At 44.0% G+C, this 23,886-nt stretch overlaps 1 protein-coding gene across 2 annotated transcripts in view; it reads left to right on the top strand.

Annotated features, from left to right (window-relative positions):
* RBMS3 (RNA binding motif single stranded interacting protein 3) overlaps positions 1-23,886 on the top strand; it is a 1,517,465-nt gene that overhangs the window by 728,267 nt on the left and 765,312 nt on the right. For both annotated transcript variants that reach the window (XM_078663941.1, XM_078663942.1), the window contains exon 4: positions 9,118-9,209. In XM_078663941.1, coding sequence (XP_078520067.1) covers positions 9,118-9,209 — 92 coding nt within the window. The remainder of the gene's footprint in view (positions 1-9,117; positions 9,210-23,886) is intronic.

Here is a 23,886-nt window from a genome sequence, read left to right as displayed (position 1 = left end):
CCCAGCCCCCAGGAGTGGGGGCAGACACACGGCTCCGCTGTAAATGCCACCGGCAGCGGTAACGGCCGCCTATCCCCGCCCAGCCAGCCTCTCAACCTTGGTGCTGGTGTGGTAAGGATTGATGACGGTGGCCCTTCGTTCCCTCACTCGCTGTCTGAGGGCAGGCGCCAGACGAGCTGCCTCTGGTCCGGCTATGGCCTAAGTTCCCCGCTTCTCTGGGGATGTAGGCTGCACCTTCGCCCCTGTCCTCACCGGAATCGGAAACGCTGAGGAGACCGGAGACGCGTTGCCGCTTGGGAGCCCCTCGCTCCTTCCAGACGTAGGCCTCAGCCGCGCAGGCGCGGGGGAATCAGTGACACGGCCGGCGCCGTCTCCTTCACCCGGGAAGTACACGCCTCTGCCCTTGCGCGGAGGAGCAGTGTCTCGCTGCTGTTCTGCCCGCCTCACCTTCAATTTCACCGCGGGGCTTTGACAGCTGGCAGCGCCACTCTCCGCGGACTGTACACCTCAACGCCCCCTCACGCCTCCCAGTAGAGACGCCTCAGCAGCACGAGATGCCAGAACACACCGGGCACAGTTCTTCCAGTCCGGGTAGGCTGGAACTTCAGAATGAAGGCGGGGAGCCAATTACTAAACCAATGGGGGGTTTGAAGGTGGATGTAGGACACGGCCCAAAACGGGAAAGTGTCCAAAGTTCTTGATTGCTTGACTGACCCAGATTAATGTCAGACCAATGAAAGGGTTTGGTCAGGAGCACAAGGGGGAACGTCTTCTGAAAGATGTTGTCAATCCATTAGACCAACTAACTTCTTCTAGCGCGTCCTCCTCCTCACACTGCTGCCTCTCTCCTCTCACACTCTGGACTACACAAAATGGCTCCCTGACCCCTGCCCTTTTATAGATAACCCACACAGAGTCCAGTAGGGTCCAGAAAGTTCTGGAAGGCCTAAGGTTATCCTATGGGGCAGTCTAAGATGTGGCAGTTGGAAACAGTTAGGGCCCTCCATTTTGTGAACTACTGCATTTTCCTGACAGAACAGGCCTCTAGGCCTGAGGTGAAAAACTATGAGGGAGAAAAGAACACCTATCCCCTTGACCAACACCTAGAAAAAGTTAGTGGACACAAATTATTAAAGGTATGAGGGCAAAAGGGGGACAAAATAGATAATAAATTGGAGGGACTACGCAAGAAGCCAGACAGGTCTAACAGACATGCTTTACAGCAGTTGGCTGAGCATGCTTTATTTGCAAAGCCCAACAAGCTGCGGCACATGAAAAGAAAATAGTGCACCTAAACAAACATACATCGGCACAAGTGGAAGCCCACAAGTAATAGGGGAAGGAGCAACACCCCAAAAGGAGGGACATATATATATGCTATTAACCACAGAAAAGCAAGGATTTTCGAAGGGCACTTGTAGAAACAAATGGAAAGCGATGGACGTGGACTAAGACCTCAGAGTAGATACAGCATGTCGAGAGACAGTGCATGCGTGCTGCAAAGGCTCAATTTAAAAGCGAATGATGTGAAAAAGGGAACAGGTCATACCTTTTCAGTGAAATAGCTGTGGATGTATACAAACCTGCAGGTCACAGGTTCCAACCCACAACAGGGCTAGCTTAGCCTTCCTTCAATGCGAAGACAATACGATCTGCACATCGAGTTGGGCAAAGGTATTTGGATTGGTAAATCTGCGGCAGCAAGGGTCATGCCAAAACAAAAAAACTGTCTAACTAACTACATACCAAAGATGAGCACAATGGCTTTGAAGAAGAAAAAAAGCTTTGAAGTGCTTGGCTCCTCGCACCCTTTGTAAAATAGTCACGTCCATGAATAGTCAGTGAGTGGGGAGGCATTTGACCATCTGAGGGGGATGTATGACGTTACAACGCATTCTTTTACCACGCATGCTGTTACAACGCAAGTATTACAACGCAAACCTTTGCAACGCATTACACTTGGGGGATGCTGGATGGTGAATAGTTTAATTTACTATTCCAACTCCAGTCCCCGTGGACACTAGGGAAGGTGTTGGATAGTAAATTAAAACTATTCCCTATCCTAGAGCGCCCCCCAGTGTAATGCGTGGTAAAGGTTTTCGTTGTAATACTTGCGTTGTAACAGCACTGCGTGGTAAAAGTTTTGTTGTAAAGGATGTTTCCCATCTGAGGGACTTTAGGAGTGCATTGAGTCAGTGAATTTCGCTTGAAGAAGTATGAGTATATATACCAGTATCAGATGATTCCCTTTTTTTCACATTATATATGACTTGGCTGCTCATCTATATAGCCATTTAGAACTTTACTTCAGGTTTCCGCGTATTTACATCCTATTTGTAGCTGAATCAACATCATTAAATACAGCACCTAAAAAATCCAATTCATCATCAAAAGGATACATGATTTATTTCATTTAGCAATACAAGGTACGCCTTTTTTATTTCCCATTAAATTTTGCAAGGATCTGGGAACTTAGGCCTAGATGTATCAAGCCTTTTGCGAATCGCAAAGGCCGAAATTCGCAGAATTTCGGCCTTTGCGAGTCGCAAACTGTCTTTTTGCATATTTTGGCATGCATCAAAATTTCGCAAATTATGGAATCACAAAAATTAGCGATTCCTTATTTTGCCATGGCATTTAAGGAATCGCAATTTTTGCGATTCCTTAAATGCTATGTATGTAGCATTTTTGAATTGCAAATTTTTGTTAAGAAATCGCAAATTAACACCAACTTGTAGTTGATGTTAATTTGCGAATTCTTTCAAAAATTCACAATTTGGCATTTTTGAAGGTGGCATGTGACGCACACACATGCCCATAGGGCATGTATGTGCGCCATATGCACACACATGTACATTTCAGGGGTGCAGCAGGGTGTCTTTGAGACACCCCTGCACCCTTGGAATAATTCTCAATTTGCGATTAGCAAATTGCGAATTCGCAATTTGAGAATTATTTCACAATCATTCCTATGGGCCTCCTGGCCCATAGGAATGCATGGGAAATTATTCCTTAATTGCGAGTTTGCAAAATGCGAATTCGCATATAAGGAAGATTAAGAAATCGCTAAAAATTAGCGACTTTTTACATACATTCCATTTTGCGATTTCTAAATAGCGATTCCTTAAAAATCGCTATTTAGAAATCGCAAAATGAAATGTTGATACATCTAGGCCTTAGCACTTGCAGCAGCTCGCTGCTGCTACTTCTCACCCAGGATCTTGAGATCAGTCATCACCAAACACATCTGTCAACTCAAGTGAAACAAGTCGAGAGGAAAATAAAAAAGGAAAACATATCCTGCTGCTGGACCACCTGAACCTAGACCTGAGCCCATCACTCAAGTAACCTCCATGAAGGAGCTGAACCCATATCTAGCTGAGAAGACCTTGGGCAACATGAAACCATCTTCTCTCCAGAGTGACCAGCCACTGTTAGCCCAAGATCACCCTTCTAGCCCGCATGTATCTCGACCCCTCGAACCTGTCGCATGGACTTGCTCTAGAGAGATGGTACTGTTGTTCAAAGAAATACTGGAGACATTAAGTGCGGTGAAGTGCACACAAGGAAACTAGAAACCACCTTTTAAAACTCCCAGATATATAAACAACTACATGATGAGTACATCTTCGTTACGACACACCAAAGGCACTCAATCTAAAATAGTTAAAGATTATTAACATGGACTCAAGTTACCGAGACCCACTAAAAGGAGACAAAAGAAACAATGGTTTATGTGACCCATGCAAGACATGGGGTAGATAGTTAACAAAATACATCAAGTTATAAAAAAATACAGAGAGCGTACAACAGGAAGGTCCCTCTTATAGAATTTTGTCTGAGGGAGCCCCCGCCACCTAGGGAGACCACCCACCTCCTGGCACCAAGTACAATCAGGTGTTGTTTTCCCCACTCTTATATCTTCAGCCCTGCAAGCACTTGTCAAGAGGCTGTAGTGTCAGAACTGCCAGGGTCGGTACTCGTTGCCTCATTGTGACATGGCCAAGTAATGAGGAATAACGACTGAGACCAATAGGTCTGAGAAGGTTGTAACTCAGTGTCTACGTCCCCAGTAGGCCTAGAGGGAATCTCTTGAATCCCTCAGGATTTCCTGAGCCCCCTGAAGCATGGCACTGTTCCCATCACCCACCCCACCCCTGTCAATCACAATAATCTATTCCACTGGGTGCAAAAACACCACCCAGCAAAAATCACCTCTGTGCATGCATGGCTTTCCAAAGGCCAATGGTTGTGTTTTGTACCAGTGTGGTGCAGGCGAGCTACAGCCTCTCCCGGTGGCTTTCCAGAACCACCAGGTGGAGCAGAGAAATGAGAGTGCTGATGCTCTCCATGCCACGTGGATGCCCGTCATCGTCCGGCCATTCTTCTGTATGGCTACCGACCCTGTAGGGGAGGGGTATTTATAAGCCTAAGTATTTCTGTTGCTGAAAATGGTTTTTCATGTGACATATTTAATCCTGGGCAGGAGATAGGCTAAATGCTACATTAAAGAGGCCATCCTGTGAATGATGTCACAATATGACTCAAAACCTAATGCGACGTCATCAAACAAAACTGAATTCTAGAATGCAGCTTGTTGTTGATTGTTAGTGACTAAGAACTGTGTAAGGATAACTGTTTGTTTTTCTTCATTGGATGGTCCCTTGAAGGACTATGACATCACAAAACCCCTCCTAGTTAACTCCTTATTGGCTAACGTCTGATTAGTTGATCCTCCTAACTTGACGGGACTCAGACAACGAATGATCGTCCTTAAACGTGAAACTGTCTCTCGGATTAAATCCAGGTTCATCATTGTCCCTCAGGCAGAAGGCTGGGCTCACCAGCCCAACTATAGCTTTGATGTTGATTTCCAGATGAGCAAAGGAAATGTTTTCACAAAGCCAAAACCTCTTGTTACCAGTCCCTTTTCAGAGCAAAATAATCTCACATTATTGTGTAATCTCATATTTTTTTCTTTTCTCCTCTGTCTATACTTGTCTAAGTAATTATGGAACCTGTAATTCACTGATCCTCATGTAAAGCGCTCTGATACCTCAGGGTCTATCCAGCGCTGTATAAAACTTTGCAAATAAATAAATAAAACAGAAATACTTCAAGATTTCTGCAAATGCTGGAGACATCCAGGGCAGAGCTCTGGGTAGTTTGTTGACGTAAAGCCTAGAAGCTTTTAAATATATCTAGTACGACTGACACCGCCACACATGTAAGGAATCACGCTGTAGACTGCAGTAGAAAGGTGTGTTTCCTAAGGCAGTCCACAAAACATCAGGCCCCCAAAATCCTCCTCATTAAGAAATGCCACATATCAAAAAATGCCACCCAGATGAAAGGTGCCTTTAGGGCTACATTAAAATTTAAGCAGTACAACAACCACTACTAATGTTTTTAGATTTTTTTAAAGAACTCACAATAATTTTAAGGTTAAAGTTTGTGGCAGTTTATACTTGACAGGCTTCACAATCAGCTATTGACAACTCTCAATAATTTTCAACAATCAATGACACGTATTGCCCCGTTTGATATCCATCAGTGCTTTGAGGCCGGCATGCTTTGAAAGTAATGACGATCTTGCCTGTCTGATACAAAAGAACGCCAATGTTATGGCGAGATACATTATTTAAACAGTTATTCCCACAACATAAATGCGCATCAGGGTCCCAGGGACATACCACCAAAAAGGGAAATTCTTGCAGCCCTGCACATCAAAGAAAAACTGCCGGGTCAGCCTGACATTGTGCCCGCAGAGGAGAAATCTAATTTCAACAAGCTCTCGTGGAAACTGCGCAGAAGAATCGTGCCTTTTGCCCATCTGTGTTTAACCAAAAACAAAAATAAACTTTAAAGTAACATATGGGCTGTAAAGAGACTGAAGAAAACATTGACTCAGTCAGCCTGCCAATGGTACATGCTGCATTTCTTAATTGCTGCTCTGTTTTCCTCTTCCTCCTGCCGCATAAGCAAACACGGAGGAGGGACTCACACAGCAAAGAGGAAAATTTAATTTTATTTCTCATGACCTGGATTCCAGGTTCAAAGATTGAACTGGGCCATGGAGCCTGGTGGGTAGAAAGGGGGTTAATGCCTACTTTAGTATTTAATTAGTTGTTAGGCCATATTTGTTTTTATCATTAAAAAGCTCCATTTCATAACATTTATGTGCTTGAACTACAATAACAAAAGAGGCAGCCAGGACCAGCACAGTGGGCATGATTCTGCCTCTAGCAAATGGACCAGTGGGAATGGAGAGCAACCTTCATTTTTAAAAATGGGAATATGTGCATTGATGTTCTGAATATCTGCATTGGATTTTGTGTTTATATTTATTGGAAAATAAGCATTTTGAACTAACATCAATACTGCTTGGCACTACATTGCAAGTGCATGGCCATATGCCTGGTTACGCGTGGAAGTGGTGAGAAAGCATGGATCAAGAGATGTAAACGAAACCAAATAGAATTAAATTTACATTTAGCTTTTTAGCAACAAATCACCGCGTGGAGGGTTTGTTGGTGAAAATCAAAAGAGAAGAGTGGCGAAAGAAATTGTATTTAAAAATGGTGAAAGTACACCCCACGCACCAGCACTTTCACTTTTACCACGACGATCCACCCCCCCCACTCTAGATGTAGCTGGTTGTGCTCCACTGGGGAGTGAAGTGCCCCCTCCCCCTTTACCAATCCGGCAGGCTGACATGCCAGCTTCAAAACAGCTAGTGGCATGAAGGCTTTGCGTCACCATTACGCCACGCAACGGGGTGCACGGGTGACGCAAAACCTAAGTTGGATTAATCGAGCGACGTAATGCCACCTTGCGTGGCCCTGCCTTGGCTTGATAAATCCAGAGTAACGCAAGGCAGCACAAATTGCTGCATTGCCGTACTCTGCCCTGGGGAGGCGTTCCATGGGTGTAGAGTGGGTGTTGGATGTTGGCACATTCCCAGATTTAGCAACACTGGTAAGACTTGGAATGCGTCTAAATGCTACGCATCTCCAGGTGAGGTGTAATGAGGAGAAGTATCTTTATTTCTCCTTGTTACTTCCTCTTTCTATTTGGGCTTCTGCAGCACACATAGTAAGAGGAAAATGCCTCTCAGGATTGTTTTTGTGCAGGAAGGTGCACGTTTCTACACAAAAACCATACTGCAAGGGTGCCTGCGTTAGCGGTGGGCAGCACATTGTGCATCAGTGCTGGGGAATAACATGAATTTGCAATATATTGTTACGTGCAACACATTCCTTCCGTTTCCCTATCACTCAGCGCAGCAGGGTGACTTGCTGCATTGCGCTGCGTGATCATTTCATGAATATGCCCCTGATGTGGCCAGTGGTGTCCACAGCCCTGGGACAGATCAAGGACCTAGTGGTATCACCTTCCACTTCAACAGGATTTGAAGGACAACATGTTCAGTAAGCCATCATATTTCATGGATTCTGTAAATCCCCTCACTCAGTGGCCCGGTAAGGTACGGGGTGGCAGGGCGGTTTTGAATAAACAAAAAAAAATCACTTACCTGATCTCACCGCCGTCTCTTCATCGCCGCGTCTCTCCCATGTCGAGTGAATCTCTTCAGGGGACCAGGAAACACCCAGCCTCTCCTGAGCAAATCACAACGCTGCAATGCGCATTGTGATTGGTCTGAGCGCCGTGGTTCGGCGGTCAGCCAGGGAATGGGGCATTGGGTATGTTCTCCATGTAGGCTGTAATGCAGCCTGCATTGAGAACATGCGAGGTGCGCATGAATGTTTGGCCGGGCCAAGAGGGCCAGTCAAACAATCATGCGCACTTTGCAAAGTGCACAGCCTATTATCCTCCCTGACATCAGGGGAGCCAAGCCCTGCCCTTGCCGGACCATACTTCTCTTATTATTATTTTGTTTTTTTGTTTACACTACTCCATGAGCAGTGAGGCGACGCTCCTCCGCTTTAGCGGGGTAGCCGTCACTGCCCTCACTGCCGAGCCTTGGTCCATTTCCCCCCCTTTGCTGTAGTGAGCAGAGGTGATATGTGATCTGTCTTTAAAGGCGGTACAAAAGGGGGTACAGCAGTTCGGGCTGGACTGTTCCCATGAGGCACAGGGTCAGACTGATTTGCATATGGCCATGTCTGGGGTGGCAGAGTGAACTAAAGAATGGTGATGGATTAAACCCAGATCAGTTGACTGGGGGCGAGTGTTTGATTTTCTCAAGCGCTCCGTCCATCACCCCCTTTTGTATCGCTTTGTTCGCCCTAAGTTGGCAGGGTATGCTCAGACGTGAGTCCCTTGCTCACTTTGCCACTGGATTCAAGATAGCCTGGCTGATGAGGATTATGAATCCGAAACCGGTCCCAGGATGCTTGTTTCCGGTATAGGGAAGACATGGCTTGGCAGTTCGGTCTGGACTGTTCCCATGAGGCACAGGGTGAAGACTGATTTGCATGTGGCCATGTCTGAACTGGGGTGGCAGAGTGGGCTAAAGAATGGTGATGGATTAAACCCAAATCAGTTGACTGAGGGTGAGTGTTTGATTTGCTCAAGCGCTCCGTCCATCACCCCCTTTTGTATCGCTGTCTTTAAAGGCAGCATGAGAACATGAGGCAGAATCCTGCAGCCTTGAGAGCCTCTGGTGGTCTGAATAGAATGTTCTGCATCTGCTTTACTAGTCACTGAACTTCCTCGGAAAGGTAGAGAGTTGCACAGTGGGTAAGACTGGTGGACAACATGGTGGATGAGTGGTTAAACATCCTTCACGCCACCATCAGAAGGGAAGGTTCATTGACTGACCCACTTGAAGGCCCTGTGAGTGAGGGTAACACATGTGATAGGCCCAATGGTCCACGTTTCAACCAAACGGTATTCAACAATTCATTATTTTCTTTGGTACTAATTACAGAAAAATAAAATCAGTGGATTAAAACTCACTACTGCTGCAAAGATACATTCATGTTGAATCCACGTGGGTGCACTACCAGTAATTGGAGAACCGCTTTATAATTTCCACCTGTAAGAGAAAAACACATCTTCAAAACTCCACCATAAAATTAGCAAGATGTAATGTTCAGTGAAAGTAAGAGACTGTTCATGTTAACATCTGCATGTCTCATCCTTTGTTCACAGGGTATGGCTTCGTGGACTTCGACAGTCCTGCAGCCGCGCAGAAAGCAGTGGCGACGCTTAAAGCGAATGGAGTACAAGCGCAGATGGCTAAGGTAAGGGAATGGATACAAGAAATTATCACTGGGATGCTCACCCTTTGCACAAAAAAAAGTATGAGTAATACAATATACCTTGAAATATATATACCAGGTGTATGTTTGTGGAATAGTGGTCATCGGCCCTGTATCCAAACACCCACTGTTTGATTACATTTTTCAACTTTTGTCCTTTTGCCACAAGTATCTAGTGTTTCCTATCTGCCCTGTAAACTGGTGACAAGTATGTGATAAGAGACCTTATGTTAACAATTTTTCAAAAAAGTTCAGTAAGAAGTATTGGAAAAGAAGGGGCTTGTGGTCGCCCCCTTCAGCCTTTGATTTCATGTGTTTTTCATTGATTGCAACTGTTGGACGGGCTGTCTTCCATAGCAAGGGCATTTCGAGGATAGTTACATTGCCCAATTTGTGTGCGGATTTAGTTTTGATGATGGGACGTCAAGTAGTACTTTTGCCAGACTTCAGAGGCAACATGTGGCTTGTAATTGAGACTTAGTGTGTTGTCTTATATGTATTTACTTTGTTGACAAAAAATACATATTTACCTCCGATTTAGGTCTTTTTTGTTTAGGAAGTAGTGTGTACCTGGATGCCTTAGCCTGTCACAAAACCATGTCATTGACTAATGTGCTTTGTCCTCATTTGTATAATATTGTTGTCATTATAAAATGTTGGCTTTACAGATTGTATGTTCATGAACCAAAGGTGTTCATCCACATGGCCTTTCTTAAAGATGAATCAAAAATACTTACCCTTTGTCTAAAGTATCTACTTTGCAATATTTTGGGTGTAGGCTTTTTATGTTTACTAATTACAATGCAAACTCATCTTCTGACCCCTTTTCATAACACTGTCATTTTAGGGTTCATTTTAACTCTTCTAATGCATTCTGTTCAGCAAATGGGGGCTACTCCTTGCTTACATATCATTGGCGTCCAAGATGTTTCTATTGTTAAATACCTCCTTTAACAAAAACTGAGACCTACAGACTTTCCAATGCTTTTTTTGAGCCTTCTGTATCTCTAGCTGGAGAAGTATTGCCATGTCTTTTTTCCATCTCCACGCTCTCCCTGTTATATCCCTGAATCTAATACCTCTCAGACCCAGTGCTGTCTTAACACATGGGCACTTTGGGCAGTGGCCCGGGGGCGCACGAGCGCCCCATGCAGACCAGAATTTAACACCAATTTTCCGTTAAACATTTGTATTCCTCTCAGTGGTAGTGTAGGCAGGGTCCAGTAGATTACTTTGGCCAGGGGCCAATAATGCTGTTAGCCGGCCCTGCTCAGACCTCCTATCATCTGTTTACAAAAAGCCATTACAGGATATTTGTCAAAACTTGAAAGAATGTTGCGTCTCTTATATTTTGTTGTCTTGAAGTTTTATGGTGTGAGGAAGCTTGCACACATGCGTCTTGTTGTAAGGCAAAAAGATGCAGCTTACAATATGCAGAGAGTACATTGAAACGTTGTAAAGGTAACCATCTTGGTTTGAGGAATCAGACACTTGTGTCTTTCACATACTATTTTTCTTTTCTAGATGTTTGACTCGGACATTGGTAGAGAATGTATTTTATTGTTTTCTACACATTTTATCATGCATATGTTTATGGAAAGGCCACACTGCCCTGTTTGCTGGTACTTTGAGACAGAAATGCTAGTAGATCTCTCTGCTTTCAATGGCAGTCAGGAGATTGTAAAAAGAGCTTGATCGAAAGGAAACACAACTAAGTGTGGGAGGCCTTGCATACGCATTTCATCATACGATCAATGGAATGAATTGATTACCAGAGCCCAGATGGATGTCCACCACCTCCTGAAGGACATAGGTGCTGGTTTAACAGTTCATTGGTATGTTAAAGTCCTTCAAGGTTAGGAGAAAATAATTTTTCCAGAGGAGAATTCCAACGTAGGATTTTTCTCCACCGCGGCAACCCTATGAAGGATGGAATTGCATTGGTGGCTTTTCCTGCAGAATTAGCATTCCCTACAGAATTTGGAAAATGTTCCCTCACCACCCAAATCTCAATCAGGTATTACCGCCCAGCTGTAGTGGACGGGAGAACAAATACAGCTGCTTCCGAGGCTTTTACATAACTGGTTCTATATGGTCACGGAACTCCTCGGAGACTTGCAATATCGTTATCATGTAAAGTTGTGGGTACAAAGTCCTATACATTATTATGAGAGAGTTGTTTTCTATTCGCTCAATTGTCTTTTGTGAAACCAGGAGTCGTGTTCTGATCCTGGCATACCCGCTCGACCTTCTTGTGATACTGGACACCAGCCATGCTATTTTTGGAAAAGTTTCAGTGGGTCTCAGTCTGCTCAAATATGGTTGCTTTTTTTAAACATTTACTAAGACTTAAGAAATGTGTCCTTTTAAACTGATTGCTATTCTATTCCTTTTGTGCTTTGAGGTTTTATGGCTGTAGCTTTCGTCTATGGTATGTTGTTTTATTTTTTTCTATTCATAACACGTGCCTGTTTTTTTTTTTTAACTTCGTATCCTGTTGTTATGCATCCTTTATGGTTGTAAAAACCAGGCTGATTGATTGATACTGGACACATACATTTCTTAATACCTCTGTCTCTCAGTTCTGTTATCTATGGTAAAGATGAACACTTTGAAACGAGATTTACAACAACAGTAAAAGTTATATAAAATATAAAATTTCCCTTATATTTCATTCTCCTCTTTGATGGATTGTACTAATCCCAGAGGAAGGGGCTTGATCTGCCACTTGTGGAAGAACACTAGTAGTTGTTGAGTATGTAGGTTGTTTTGAGTACAGAATGCCACTTTACATTGGCATTTTGAGTTCTGTGCAGGCCATCCCAGGTTAAGAGGCATTTTTAAATCAGTAGCCTCATATTGGCCCCATGGTAATCCTTATTCTGGTGCAAACTGGAGTTTACAGGCACATTAAAATTACAATTCCTGCAAAGATACACCATTTGTTCCCCACACAAAGTTCAATATTTGGAAAAGGAAACATAGCATTTCAGGTTTTTCAGCTTGCAGGGATGCAGCAGCAGATGCTCTGCTTTTACCTTTTGTGAGGTGCAGACCCTGGAACAGGGGTATCACCTCACCCGCTAAATACCACCTTTTGAAAGGCCGGTATTTTCTCTGCACGGTTTTACTTTTCGATATGAGGTGGCAACTGAATTAGGCTCTAAATTCAATGTTTTGTAGGAATTGATCTAAAACTGAATGATTTTGACTCAACATTGAAACCTTCAAACAGAGGGCCATTTAAAAGAATATGAATTGTTTTGCTTGTTTTTTTTGCCTTAATTTATATCTTTATATCTCTATAGACTCCCTTACAAGTTCATATGCTTATACTCAAAGACCACCCGTTCGATCTTACTCATAAATCGGTTAGAACCTAAAGGCAGAAACACATATTTTGCATGTCTAGCCTTTTGATGCGGTCATTGTCCCTGCCTTCTGTCATATTTCTTCACAGCTCCTCTTTTTTTACACAATTGAGCACTCCACCAGTGCCAGTTTCTTACAATGCTTCTCTACTGGGGAATAATTTTTTTTATCTCACTCGGAATTTATGGTTGTCTAAAGATTCCCTGCATTGATTCGGGCATCACTCACATGGTTAATTAGGGGTGGAACGTGAATACATTCAAGGAATATAGGTGTGGAGTTAAGAATAGTAAATCTATACATCCCCATATGCACTTGCCTTCTGATATTGTATCCGTCAATATTTTGACTTCGATATTAGTATGTACTCAATATTACACACAGTGGCGGCTGGCATGTACAGAGGGTGGTGATGCGGGTCGGACAAAAATAAAAGTAAAACATAGGCAAAAAAAACCAAATTACCCTTACCTTCCTGGCGCAATGTCCTCCTCGCTCAGGTGTTCTCCAGGAAGTCAGGTTCCAACACAGGAAACTGATATAACCAATCCTGGTGCTGCTCTCATGCAGCATGAAATAAGCGCCAGGATTGGAGGGAGTGGCCTCCTTCAGCGCTCCCTAAGACACTGGATCCCTATGCTGTCTTAAACAGCTCGGTTAAAGAGGCTTAAAGTGCGCATGTCTGGCTAGCCATCACTTTGCTGCTGCCTGGCTGGCAACAGCCGAAATCAGAAAGCCTCGCCCCTCACGCCATATCGTGACACTCCTCTCGGGACAGGGTTTTGAAAAAATAAATGGCAACAAATGAACTTAATTACCATTTTAATTTTCCATCTCTAGGGGCAATTTAGTTAGTGGGGCACCACTCCTCTGCCTTAACGGAGCAGCCGCTTCTGATTACACCGTACAATCGTTTAATAAGCTGTATTACACGCCATCAGAAGGTGACTGACCTAATGTCTTGCAACCAACATCCTCTTTGTGCGTGACACATATTTACCTTCATGTCAGTCCTCCTATCACAGGGGTTGTGTGAAACTTTCATTACATGTTAATTTTTTTTAGAGATCATGAATAGTTGCATAGTTTGAGAGGCTTGCTATTTGTCCATCACCCACGTCAGAGCGTGGCTTTCGCTCACATGTATGGATCGCGTAACCTGGTGCCATTTTGTATGCATGTGACCATGTGCCTCTTTGCTTAGCTTTTTCTTGGTGCACACTGGCCCATGTTACACTTGTAACTACTACAAATTACACACTTAGGAAGTCCCAATTTTAACATGAAATCCCAACTTAGCTAGAATTGTGCGGCTTTCAACGTTTTTTTATAGTTCTACGGGTAAATATGTGACATTTTGGAGAAGAAAATTCTGAATTTGTAACTGTATAGAGTCCAACTGGGTAACTATTTTAATCCCCTATAAAATATCTCACCAAACCAATTCCTGAATGAGAGGTTTAATTTAAAAAAATACATCTGCCTTCAAATTGTGTTGTACTTTGTTTTTCAGAAGAAAGATTTGAAAACTCATTATTTTTTATACAAATGTTTAGCAGGCAGAAGGATTCTGGACAGCAGTGTGCCACATGTTCTGATCGGAGGAAGGCAGACAGATCTCCAGTACCAGAAAGAGCATGTTTCTCTCTTTTAAGAATAGTCCTCAATCAATCAGGGAATTGTAAGCTCGCTACTCACCCACGAGGGTCTCACGGCGCTTGGGGAGGGGGTCACAGTGCTGTTCAGCCGAAGAGCCAGGACTTGAGTGCCTTCCTGAAGGTGTTCGGGGAGGGGGCACGTCTGATGTATGTCGGGAGCTCGTTCCAGGTCTTGGCCGCGATGTAGAAGAAGGATCTACCTCCTGCTTTGGCTCATTGGATGCAAGGGTCTTCAGCAGGCCCGGACTGGCCGTTGCGGGCACTGGGCAATCCCCCGGTGCGCCGCAAGGGTGGGGGCCGGTTTTGGGCCCCTGGGGCCGTTTTTGTGACAGGGCCTGTAACAAAATCGTCCGAAAACCGGCCTGGCAAAGAGCTCGGCGGCACCCCCAACCCCGGGGGTGGTGGGGGGAGAGGCCGGCCGAGCACTTTGCCAGGGCCGGTTTTAGTTCCCAGTCCGGCCCAGGTCTTCGACCAGGGCGAGGTAGGCTGATAGGAGGTTTCTTTTGGGTACGTGGAAGGTGACTCTGTCGTTGAGTCCTGTGTGTGGCAGGGACTTTTGGCCCACATCCACAGACTTCCAAAGGTATATTTTGCACAATGGTGAGGAATTTTGTCCTTTTAACAGAAACGAATGGGGGTGGAGGAAAAGGCGCGGCAAAGTGTTCTAGTCACAAGTTAGCACTTTATATATCAACAGAATAAAATAAAATAAAACCCAAGAGTGGACCGAGGGAACATTATTATAAAAACACTTCTGGCTTTGTTTTGATTAATTACTAGAATAAAAACTAAAATAGGACACTGCATGCTTATGGCAAATCAAGAAACAGGCAGATATTTTCATAATGTTTGTGCCTAATTTATAGAGAAATGGCAGAAAGCCGGAATTCTTCTTTCGTGTTTTTGACCCCACTCCGCTCTGTAAGGATCAGGACTCCTGATGGACACATTTTCCTCCTTCAAATGCCTTTTGAAGGTGACTCCCTCGCCCTGCGCCTGTCGCCTGGTTGAGATGCGGTGATGAGTCCACCTGTCAGGAGGGCTCGCGCTCTGCCCCGCTGTGAGCGGTCAGTGGGCGGCTTCAAGGGGCCTGTCAGCGGGGAGACGGAAGCCGTGGCAGTAGGTTAATCGTGAGTGGCCATCACGAGAGGACAGTGGTAATTTACTGTGCCGCTGTGAGGATCCGCAGTCCAGACGCACAGGACGTATTTTTCACATAGAATCAGAGAGGAGGAGGGATACACAGCCGCCGAAGGCATAGGGTTCAGGGCAGTGAGAGGCGGAGGGATACACATCAGCGGAAGGCGGAGGGATACACAGCAGCGGAAGGCGGAGGGATACACAGCCGCGGGCGGATTTTCCTCATTGTAGAAAATGGCTCTTGGTGCATTGCCATGTCACGGTTCCTGTGACGAATGCATCCCGAGAGACGTGAAGCCACATATCGAGAGAGGAGTCAGATTTGCTAGATGTACAGAACGCAATGGAGCAGAGAGCAGATTTAATAGGTATATCCAACCGTGCACACCATAGAAAGTGTAAGGTAGGCACAGGAGCACCTGCAACATTAAGGCTCCTATGTATGCATGTATTTATAGCTATACACATTTAGGGCCTGATGTACTAACATTAGGAATAGCGATTTCCTAATAACGATTATCTCCGGATCGTAATTGTAAAATAACTTATTTCTAATTTATGAAACTTTTTATTTAAAAATAGCGATTCTTTGTGGGTCGCAAATCAATCTACCTCATGAATATTAATGGGATAAGTCACAATTTGCGACCCTCTAGGAATTGCAGCCATCACAGCAGACCACCATGTCTGTGATTGAATTATTTTTTTTGCCTGAAAGAGGACCCTTTCCTGTTTGTGAATGGGTTACCACTACAAATTTGAGGTTGGTAAAAATTAATGTTTTGCGACTGGAATACATACATACCATACTGATTTGATATTTCTAAGGAACGCCCTTTCCAAATACTGAATCAGTATCTGATAGTAAACGCAAATGGCAATTCAGTAACAAGTTACCGAATCACAATTTATTTATTTATTTATGACATTTAATTAAGCGCGAACAAATGCCCGTGGGCGTCTCGCCTCTTGTAGATTGAAAAAAGCTTGTTTTAGGTCACAAACTGTCTGATTCTGCAAATCGGGCCATTTGCAACCTCAAAAAAGCTTTGTGCATATCGCCCCCTAATACCTTCTACCGGTTTAGCAGCACCTAGTCCATTAGACGTCTTCCTGATTAGACTGTGTGGGACGCCTCCCATCTCAGTGGTAAAGTCTGTATTGAGTTACAGCTGGAGGTCCCTGTTGGGACAGTCCCTTGCGATAAGGAAGGATGGTTCCATGAGAGTGTCACTATGGATAACATTCATGGTGGAGTTGGGGGTCATTAAAAGGTGTTATTGCTTTGGTCCTTCTCTTGCCAAACAATTACGTTTTTGCAGTAGTGGTGAAGTTTCCGTTGATGGAGTACTCCACACTTCTTGTGTTTTTCCTTAATAAACAAAACTTGAACTTTATCTCATTTGCACTAGTGACCAATAAAGGCCTTTCAATGTGAACTTTTTTATTGTATAGGGGTGAGCGCAACTCGTGGAGTTTCACTATACGGAATTCTGCGGAGTTACAGAAGAACGAAGCGGGATTCCATGGAACTCCGCCAATGGCAGAAAATATGCAGCTTGCGCTACTCGCGCTGCATTCTAGCGCCGTTAGTGCGAGCAGTGCTGGAAATCAGCAAGAACAGCAGCATGCGTTGAAGCAAGAGCACACAGCCTTTCATGTTGATTTTGCTGCCACTCGTGTAGAAAATCTACTTGAGCGGTAGCAAATCTTCTAAGCAGCCCTCTGACCACGACTGCACGCATTCGCCGGTTGCCGCCCACATAAGAAAATTGCACTAGGGGTCGCCAATTCTCGCTCACACTCTACAGGTCGTGTATTCTGGACCCTCGTGGGAAAAAACTTTTACCATGCTGCGATTGGCGGACTTTGGCTAGAACTCCATGTTAAAAGAGTAATGGGAAGTGGCCTAAATTATGCTAATTCCACAAGTGGAATGGAACATTTTGCACACCCCTAATATTGTATCTTTTTTTTAGATGTATGGAAGGGTTTGATTTCTTTAAAATAATTTTTTTAAAAGTTTTTGAGGAGGGGAGTTTTGCAGTAGTCATTGTCTTACAGCTAGTCCTTGATTACAAAAAAACAAAAAACACAAAATTCCAAAGGTTTCCTTAGCAGCCCACCATGAGTTGACACACTGCAGGCTTGATTTCTCCGTCAAAACTGTTTCTTCCACCACGCTACATTTCCTGTCCCTTTAAAAATACTTGTAGGTTATTTTTCACCTGTTTTCTCCCCTTGTCACTCTTCTATAACTATCTTCCGCCTTCGTTTTCCCTCTTCTGTCTTGCTCCATATCAAACTCTGATAATAAAATATAAGTAGGCCTCGGTGAAATTTTAATTAAGCTGGTAGAATTCCCAAATTTCACATTACTTGATATTCATAAAATGTTTCATAATTTCTAATTAAACTTCTGCATATAACTTTTTTAATCGAACATGCACTCACATTAAAAATTCACGCGATATCAGCATGAGACTGGTTTGCACAGAAAACGTCTGTCCCAGAGAGAGAGAGAGAGAGAGATTAATCAGTCTTCTCTCGGTATATCGTGAAACTGATTTAGGTGAAGTGCTTTGTTACACCTGATATGGGCAGCTACATTTCACTATTTTTGCCGGTCCACACCATCTATAACCACTGGCACAAATTAGCACTGGGAAAAACACCAATGCTCTAATGATTTTCACTCTGTGGTCGATTTGGAAAAATCAGAGTGCTTTCTTGTGCATCATCATCATTTGGAGAGTCTTGTTATCACAGGTTTGTGGTGCAAAAAACTTGCTGAACCTGGGCCAATCAAACTATGTTGTACTGGTTTGGTTCCACCTCCCAACATGCGTTTGTTGGTTTGGACCTATTTGGGAAGTAGTGATTCTCTCTCATCCGTAACTGAATGTGTTATCGTTCCATAATTTAGGGGCATATGTAGGATGCCGTTTGCGATTCGCAAACGCCGAAATTCAGCGAATTTCTGCATATTAGCAAAATAATGAATCGCTAAAATTGCGATTCCTTATTTTGCTCAAGCATTTAAGGAATTGCAATTTTGCGATTCCTTAAATGCTATGTAGGAGTCAATTGAAAAATGCGATTCAGGCGTAAGGAATCGCAACATACCACCTACTCCAAGTAGATGGTATTTTGCGATTTCCTTTAAAAATGCATTTTAAAAAAAATTCAAAGTGCCATGTGGCGCACAGACATGCCCTTAGGGCATGTCTGTGCGCCACATGTACTTACAGGCACATTCCAGGGGTGCAACAGGCGTCCTTTGGACACCCTTGCACCCTTGGAATTGCGATTCTCCAATTGCGATTTTCTCATAGAAAATCGCAATTTGAGAATGTATCCCCCTTCATTTCTATGGGCCTCTTGGCCCATAGGAATGAATGGGACACTCATTCCTTAATTGCGATTCGCAATTTGCTAATCGCAATTAGGGAATATTAGGTCATTGCATAAAAATTGCGAATTATTACCTACATTCCATTTTGAGATTCTCAAATAGCGATTCCTTAGAAATCGCTATTTCAGAATCGCAAAATGGAGATTACCTACATATGCCCCTATGTACCTTTTTTTGCGAATCCAAAGAAGATTTGCACTTGATCAGAATGCACATGGAATTTAAAGGGTTGATCTTACCCATCTGCCAACATTTGCAAATGAGCATTGCATAGAAACATTGGGAGAAAAGAATTTGGGTTTACACATGCAAACTCTGTCTGCTTCTCTGTCCACTCCCTGCATCAGAGGTGTATGCCCCTAGAGTCTTGAAGCTTTTTCACTTTGCTTTTTAGCATACACTCTCCTGGTCAAATAAAGCAAGTTTATAAACAAGAGTGTCAGTGATGCAGTATTCTCTTGAGTGTAGGCCGGATAGCTCAATTATTTGACCATCTGCAACAAGGAATAAAAGCTGTGATTGTCAGACTCAAGTTCGACTCTTGCCAAGACTGACTTAACCTTCCATCCTTCCAAAGATCAGCACATTTTGTGCCATTAATGAAGTCATATTAACACCTGTTATTTAAAGTGCTTAGAAATGACAGGCAGGCATTATGAGGCGCTACATTTAAACTGAGCTGTCTGTGCATCAACGTTGGCTGCTCTCATCTGGAAAATGTCAATAATTGTAAAAAGCGTGAATGTCTGTTCATTAATCGTACGCAGCTGTGTCGATATAGGTTCGGAAGGGCTGGGTCCATGCCAGATTTTACAAACATGAGATACATTTGCATAAAGTGATTCTAAATAGTATTTTTTTTCTGAGCCAAAGTCTGGCCTGGATCCAGCCCGCCATGTTATTTTGAACACCATTTGTTTAGTGTGTGAGTTGAGGGCTCAACAAAGCCTTTTGGACCGTGGCTCAGGATTTCCAACTGGAACATCAGCACGCCTGCATGAAAATTTGTTTTGAAATTAATTCTTTTAAATTATTTCCTCCTTTAGTTTCACTGTGGCGTTTGCATATTTTTTTTAACAATTTTATTTTGCATTTTCAAATGAAAACAGATAAACAAGACACACCGTACAGAGTCGCAAGACATAATAAATCGGTCTCACACCTAATGGGAAGCACAAATCGCATACATCCATATACAAAGGGAAGCGTTAGCTAAAGCAATTACCACCCCAGTCCCTCACACAATGTTCACATTTCAACAGGGCCAGTGTCTGAGTCAGAAGAAAAGGTAATATGAATGTCAGATGGGCACAATGTTCGCGACATCGACATATGGAGACCTCCTGTTCTTCGTAATCGCTTAACACAGGTGGTAAAGCGGTGCCAGGTTGCATCACATGTGGTGACCCTATCCCGGATGAGAGCAGTCAACATCTCCATTGCATTGAGAGCCCAAACCTTCGCCCACCACATAGTTATAGGAGGAGAAAGTGGCTGTTGCCCAAGTTGCGCCAGACAGAGTTGTGCTGTAAGGAGTAGTTGAGATATAAGGCGGCCCTGAGGGGTCGTTGAGGGTAGAATGCAATCAGCCCCTGGATTACTCAATAAAAACTTCTGGGGTTTAGAGGGAGGTGGACATTGGTGATGGCCCATATTATACTCTGTATCTCTACCCAGAAAGATTGAATCACAGGACATGCTCCAAAAGTTTGTAAAATAGGTTCCCTCTCTCACCGCATCCCTTCCAAATAGTTCAGAACCCCTGAACATCTTGGCAAAACGAACAAGTGTCGCAACGAGTCAGTATCTTATAGGCATTTTCTTAATAATGAATACAGATCGACGATCGAGCCTCTCTCAGCCACATGGCCCCCCAGGTGTCTTCAGAGAACTCTGTAGCCAAATCCCTCTCCCACTGTAACACATAAGCATGCTTTTTAGGGGAGTACGCTGCAGTAGATAGCGATAGAGCCACGAGATGCCTTTGCGGCACATATTATTCAAATAGAGTGTGGTGTCACGTTGACATGCTAGACGTGCGTGGGGTTTTCCTGACCAATGAAGTGCCTGCATCAAATTGAAGTCATGTTGGAGGGTGAAGGCAAACCTGACAATAACGTCCTCCACGACCGCAAATCCTCATCGTCAAAATAATCCCCCAGAATGGGGTAACGCCTCTGATTCCAGCCAAAGGAACTGGGATGAGTCACGCCTGTGGCAAAATCAGGATTGTGCACCAGAGGGGTCAATCGAGGTGGGTAAGTCAGAATTGCCCTACATCCGCGCACCTCTCCCCAGTAGGACAAGTGCAGCGATGTCAAAGGCAACAAGTGGGGAATTGTACTGGGAAAGAAACCATTAGCCACAGTAACCCCACCAGGGGATGAATGGGAAAAAGCGTGCTCCGCCTGGATCCAGGGTTTCTTGTCAGGGTTATAATTCCAGTCCAAGGACGGACGTAGTTATGCCACCAAAACTTAAGCAGAAACATCTGGGAACCCCAAACCAACTTCCGGAGCCAGCTTGCTCAATGTTGCCCCTGCCACTCTTGGAGACTAACCCCCATACAAAAGCCAGCATTTTCGCCCCAATATGCTTACGCACTGAAGGAGAGAGGGCAAGTGAGGGAGTTTGAAGAACGTATAACAATCTGGGCAGAAAATTTATTTACGTCTGCTCAACCACAAGATTTCTAGTGTTCCCCAGTGATACAAGTCTTCAAAAAGAGCTGAGAGAAGAGGGCGCACAATGCAAGCATATAAATCCTTCATTTGAGGTGGCAAATAGATCCCTAAATAGGGGATGGCCAACTGGCAGCCTGCCTGTCCAATGGGGCCCTCTAGGCTATGGTGGGGATCAGCAACTAATACATAATATATAACCCGTAGTCTAATTATGAAGACCAAGAAATGCAAAAAACAAACCAAAACTTCTCAAAAAAATACAACAAATTTGTATGGATTCCCATCACTCACCTAGCCAGGTGACATGCTTCATCATCATAAGGGTCTCCTTTAACAGGGCTAACATTCCACCCTAATGATGGAGAAGCCCAAGGATGTTTTCAAAAGTTTGTAAAAACAGATGTGAGCAGATATTATTTAAGGAGTGTATGGGAGAATAGTGCCGTGCAAAAGTGTAAAGTGAATACTAAAATTGAAGCGTAATCAGACGCCTATTTTATTCTTGTCTGATACGTACAATGATTAAAAACAGTGCAGAAGGACAGTTTTAACAAATAGCCATCCATAAGTATAAGTTGGTCAACATGTTTCAGCACTAAGCGGTGAAAAGGATACCAAGTGCTTTCATCAGGACCTAGAAGATTTTTAACTGCTACTGCAAACAGTGAATAAATAATATAAAGGATACACTGTGAAACAATCTTTTCACAGTCAGGATTCACTCAACCTCTTGGAGAATCTCAAGAGTATGGAGGAGAGGCCTCACCCCACCTGGCAACAAGCTCAGGGCAAAGGAGGCACCGCTCTTCCCGTCGGTACCTCTGGCGGTCATCCACAGTGTTTCACAGTGTATCCATTATATTATTTATTCACTGTTTGCAGTAGCAGTTAAAAATCTTCTAGGTCCTGATGAAAACACTTGGTATCCTTGGTTATTGTTTTGAGGGGCTGCATATCCCGTTAAGTCTTTAAACCTTGGCCTCTGACCCTAATCAAAATTTAGTGTGTTTTTGGGGATCAGCAACTCCCATACCCAGGGACTTAGTGACGTTAAGCTTATGCTCAACGCCATCAACTGTCCCACCAGAAATCTGGGGGTTGGTTTGTATCTTTGCTAGTAATGGTTCCATCATATGAGCAGATATGGAAGCGGTGAGCGGGCATCCCTGACGGGTGCCTCTCGTGTGCCGAATGGGTTGAGAGACAGAACCATTGATTTTGAGTTTGGCTGTAGGTTTCAGAAAATTTGCCAATATAAACGTATTCATGTTGGGGCCTAGCTGGACTTTGTCCTGGACTTTAGCGAGATAGCTCCAATCTATCCTATCAAATGCCTTCTCGGTGTCGAGAGAGAGGAGGGCCATAGGGTGGTGTAGTCGCTACACTACTTATTGCGAATAAAGTCTGACTGTGTCTGGGCAATTATTGTCAGCTAAACATGATGTAGGTGAGAAACTGGAATGGAAGCGAACCGCTTCATATCACAGCTGAGGAGGGCGACAGGCCAATAAGAAGGGCATTGTGTAGCAGGCTTACCGGGTTTCAACAGAAGAGTTGTGTGCGACTCCAACATAGTATCGGTAACCAACTGAGGTGTTAAAACAAATAAAAAACATGCACAAGAGGCTCAATCAGAAGAGGAGCATAGGCTTTATAAAAAGTGGCAGTGTAGCCATCGGACCAGGTACCTTATGTGAGGGGATGTTGCTAATTGCCGCCCGAATCTCATCTGGGGTGATATTCTTCTCCAGAAGGGGCAACTCTTCTGTTTTATCCGAAGGTGCTCAGATAATCCTCTTGTCACTGAGCGTCAAGCTGTTGGGCTTGGTAAGAGCACCACCGTAGTAGTTACTAAAAGTTGCTAGAATCTCTGCCGTCTCAGTGGATGCATAGTGGGAAGCAGGAAACATCCTTTACATCGCGGTGATTACACCGCGATGCAGTTGCAACGCAGCAGTTACAACGCAAGCGTTACATCAACTTGAGTTGGATGGCGCTATAACCTAAGGAATAGTAAGATTTACTATTCCTGCACCTTCCCTACTGTAGGTAGACTGGCGTTGGAAGTCCAGCGCCCTCCAGCGCAAGTCGCTGTAATGACTTGCGTTGTAAAGACTACGATTTAACATACCGGTGTTACATCACATATTCGTGGGAAGCACCAGCGACATGAAATCTTGTGATGTTGCAAGTATTGGGTGACATCCTTGAAGTCTTTGCGATTTGCTAACTTGTGAGCAGAGACACCCTGGTACAGGAATATCAAATCGCTGCGGACATTGATATGTTTCTGCTGACGTGCGGCCCGCAAGATCTGCTCTTTTTTATTAAAATAGTGAACCTGGGTCAGTGTATGAGGAGCCAAGCTCTTTTGTTGCTGGAAAGCAGAG

This window comes from Lissotriton helveticus, chromosome 10, assembly GCF_964261635.1.
Source record: "Lissotriton helveticus chromosome 10, aLisHel1.1, whole genome shotgun sequence".
In the NCBI taxonomy this organism is placed as follows: Eukaryota; Metazoa; Chordata; class Amphibia; order Caudata; family Salamandridae; genus Lissotriton; species Lissotriton helveticus.
Note: the sequence above shows the minus strand (reverse complement) of the source record. Positions and strands in the feature narration are given on the sequence as shown.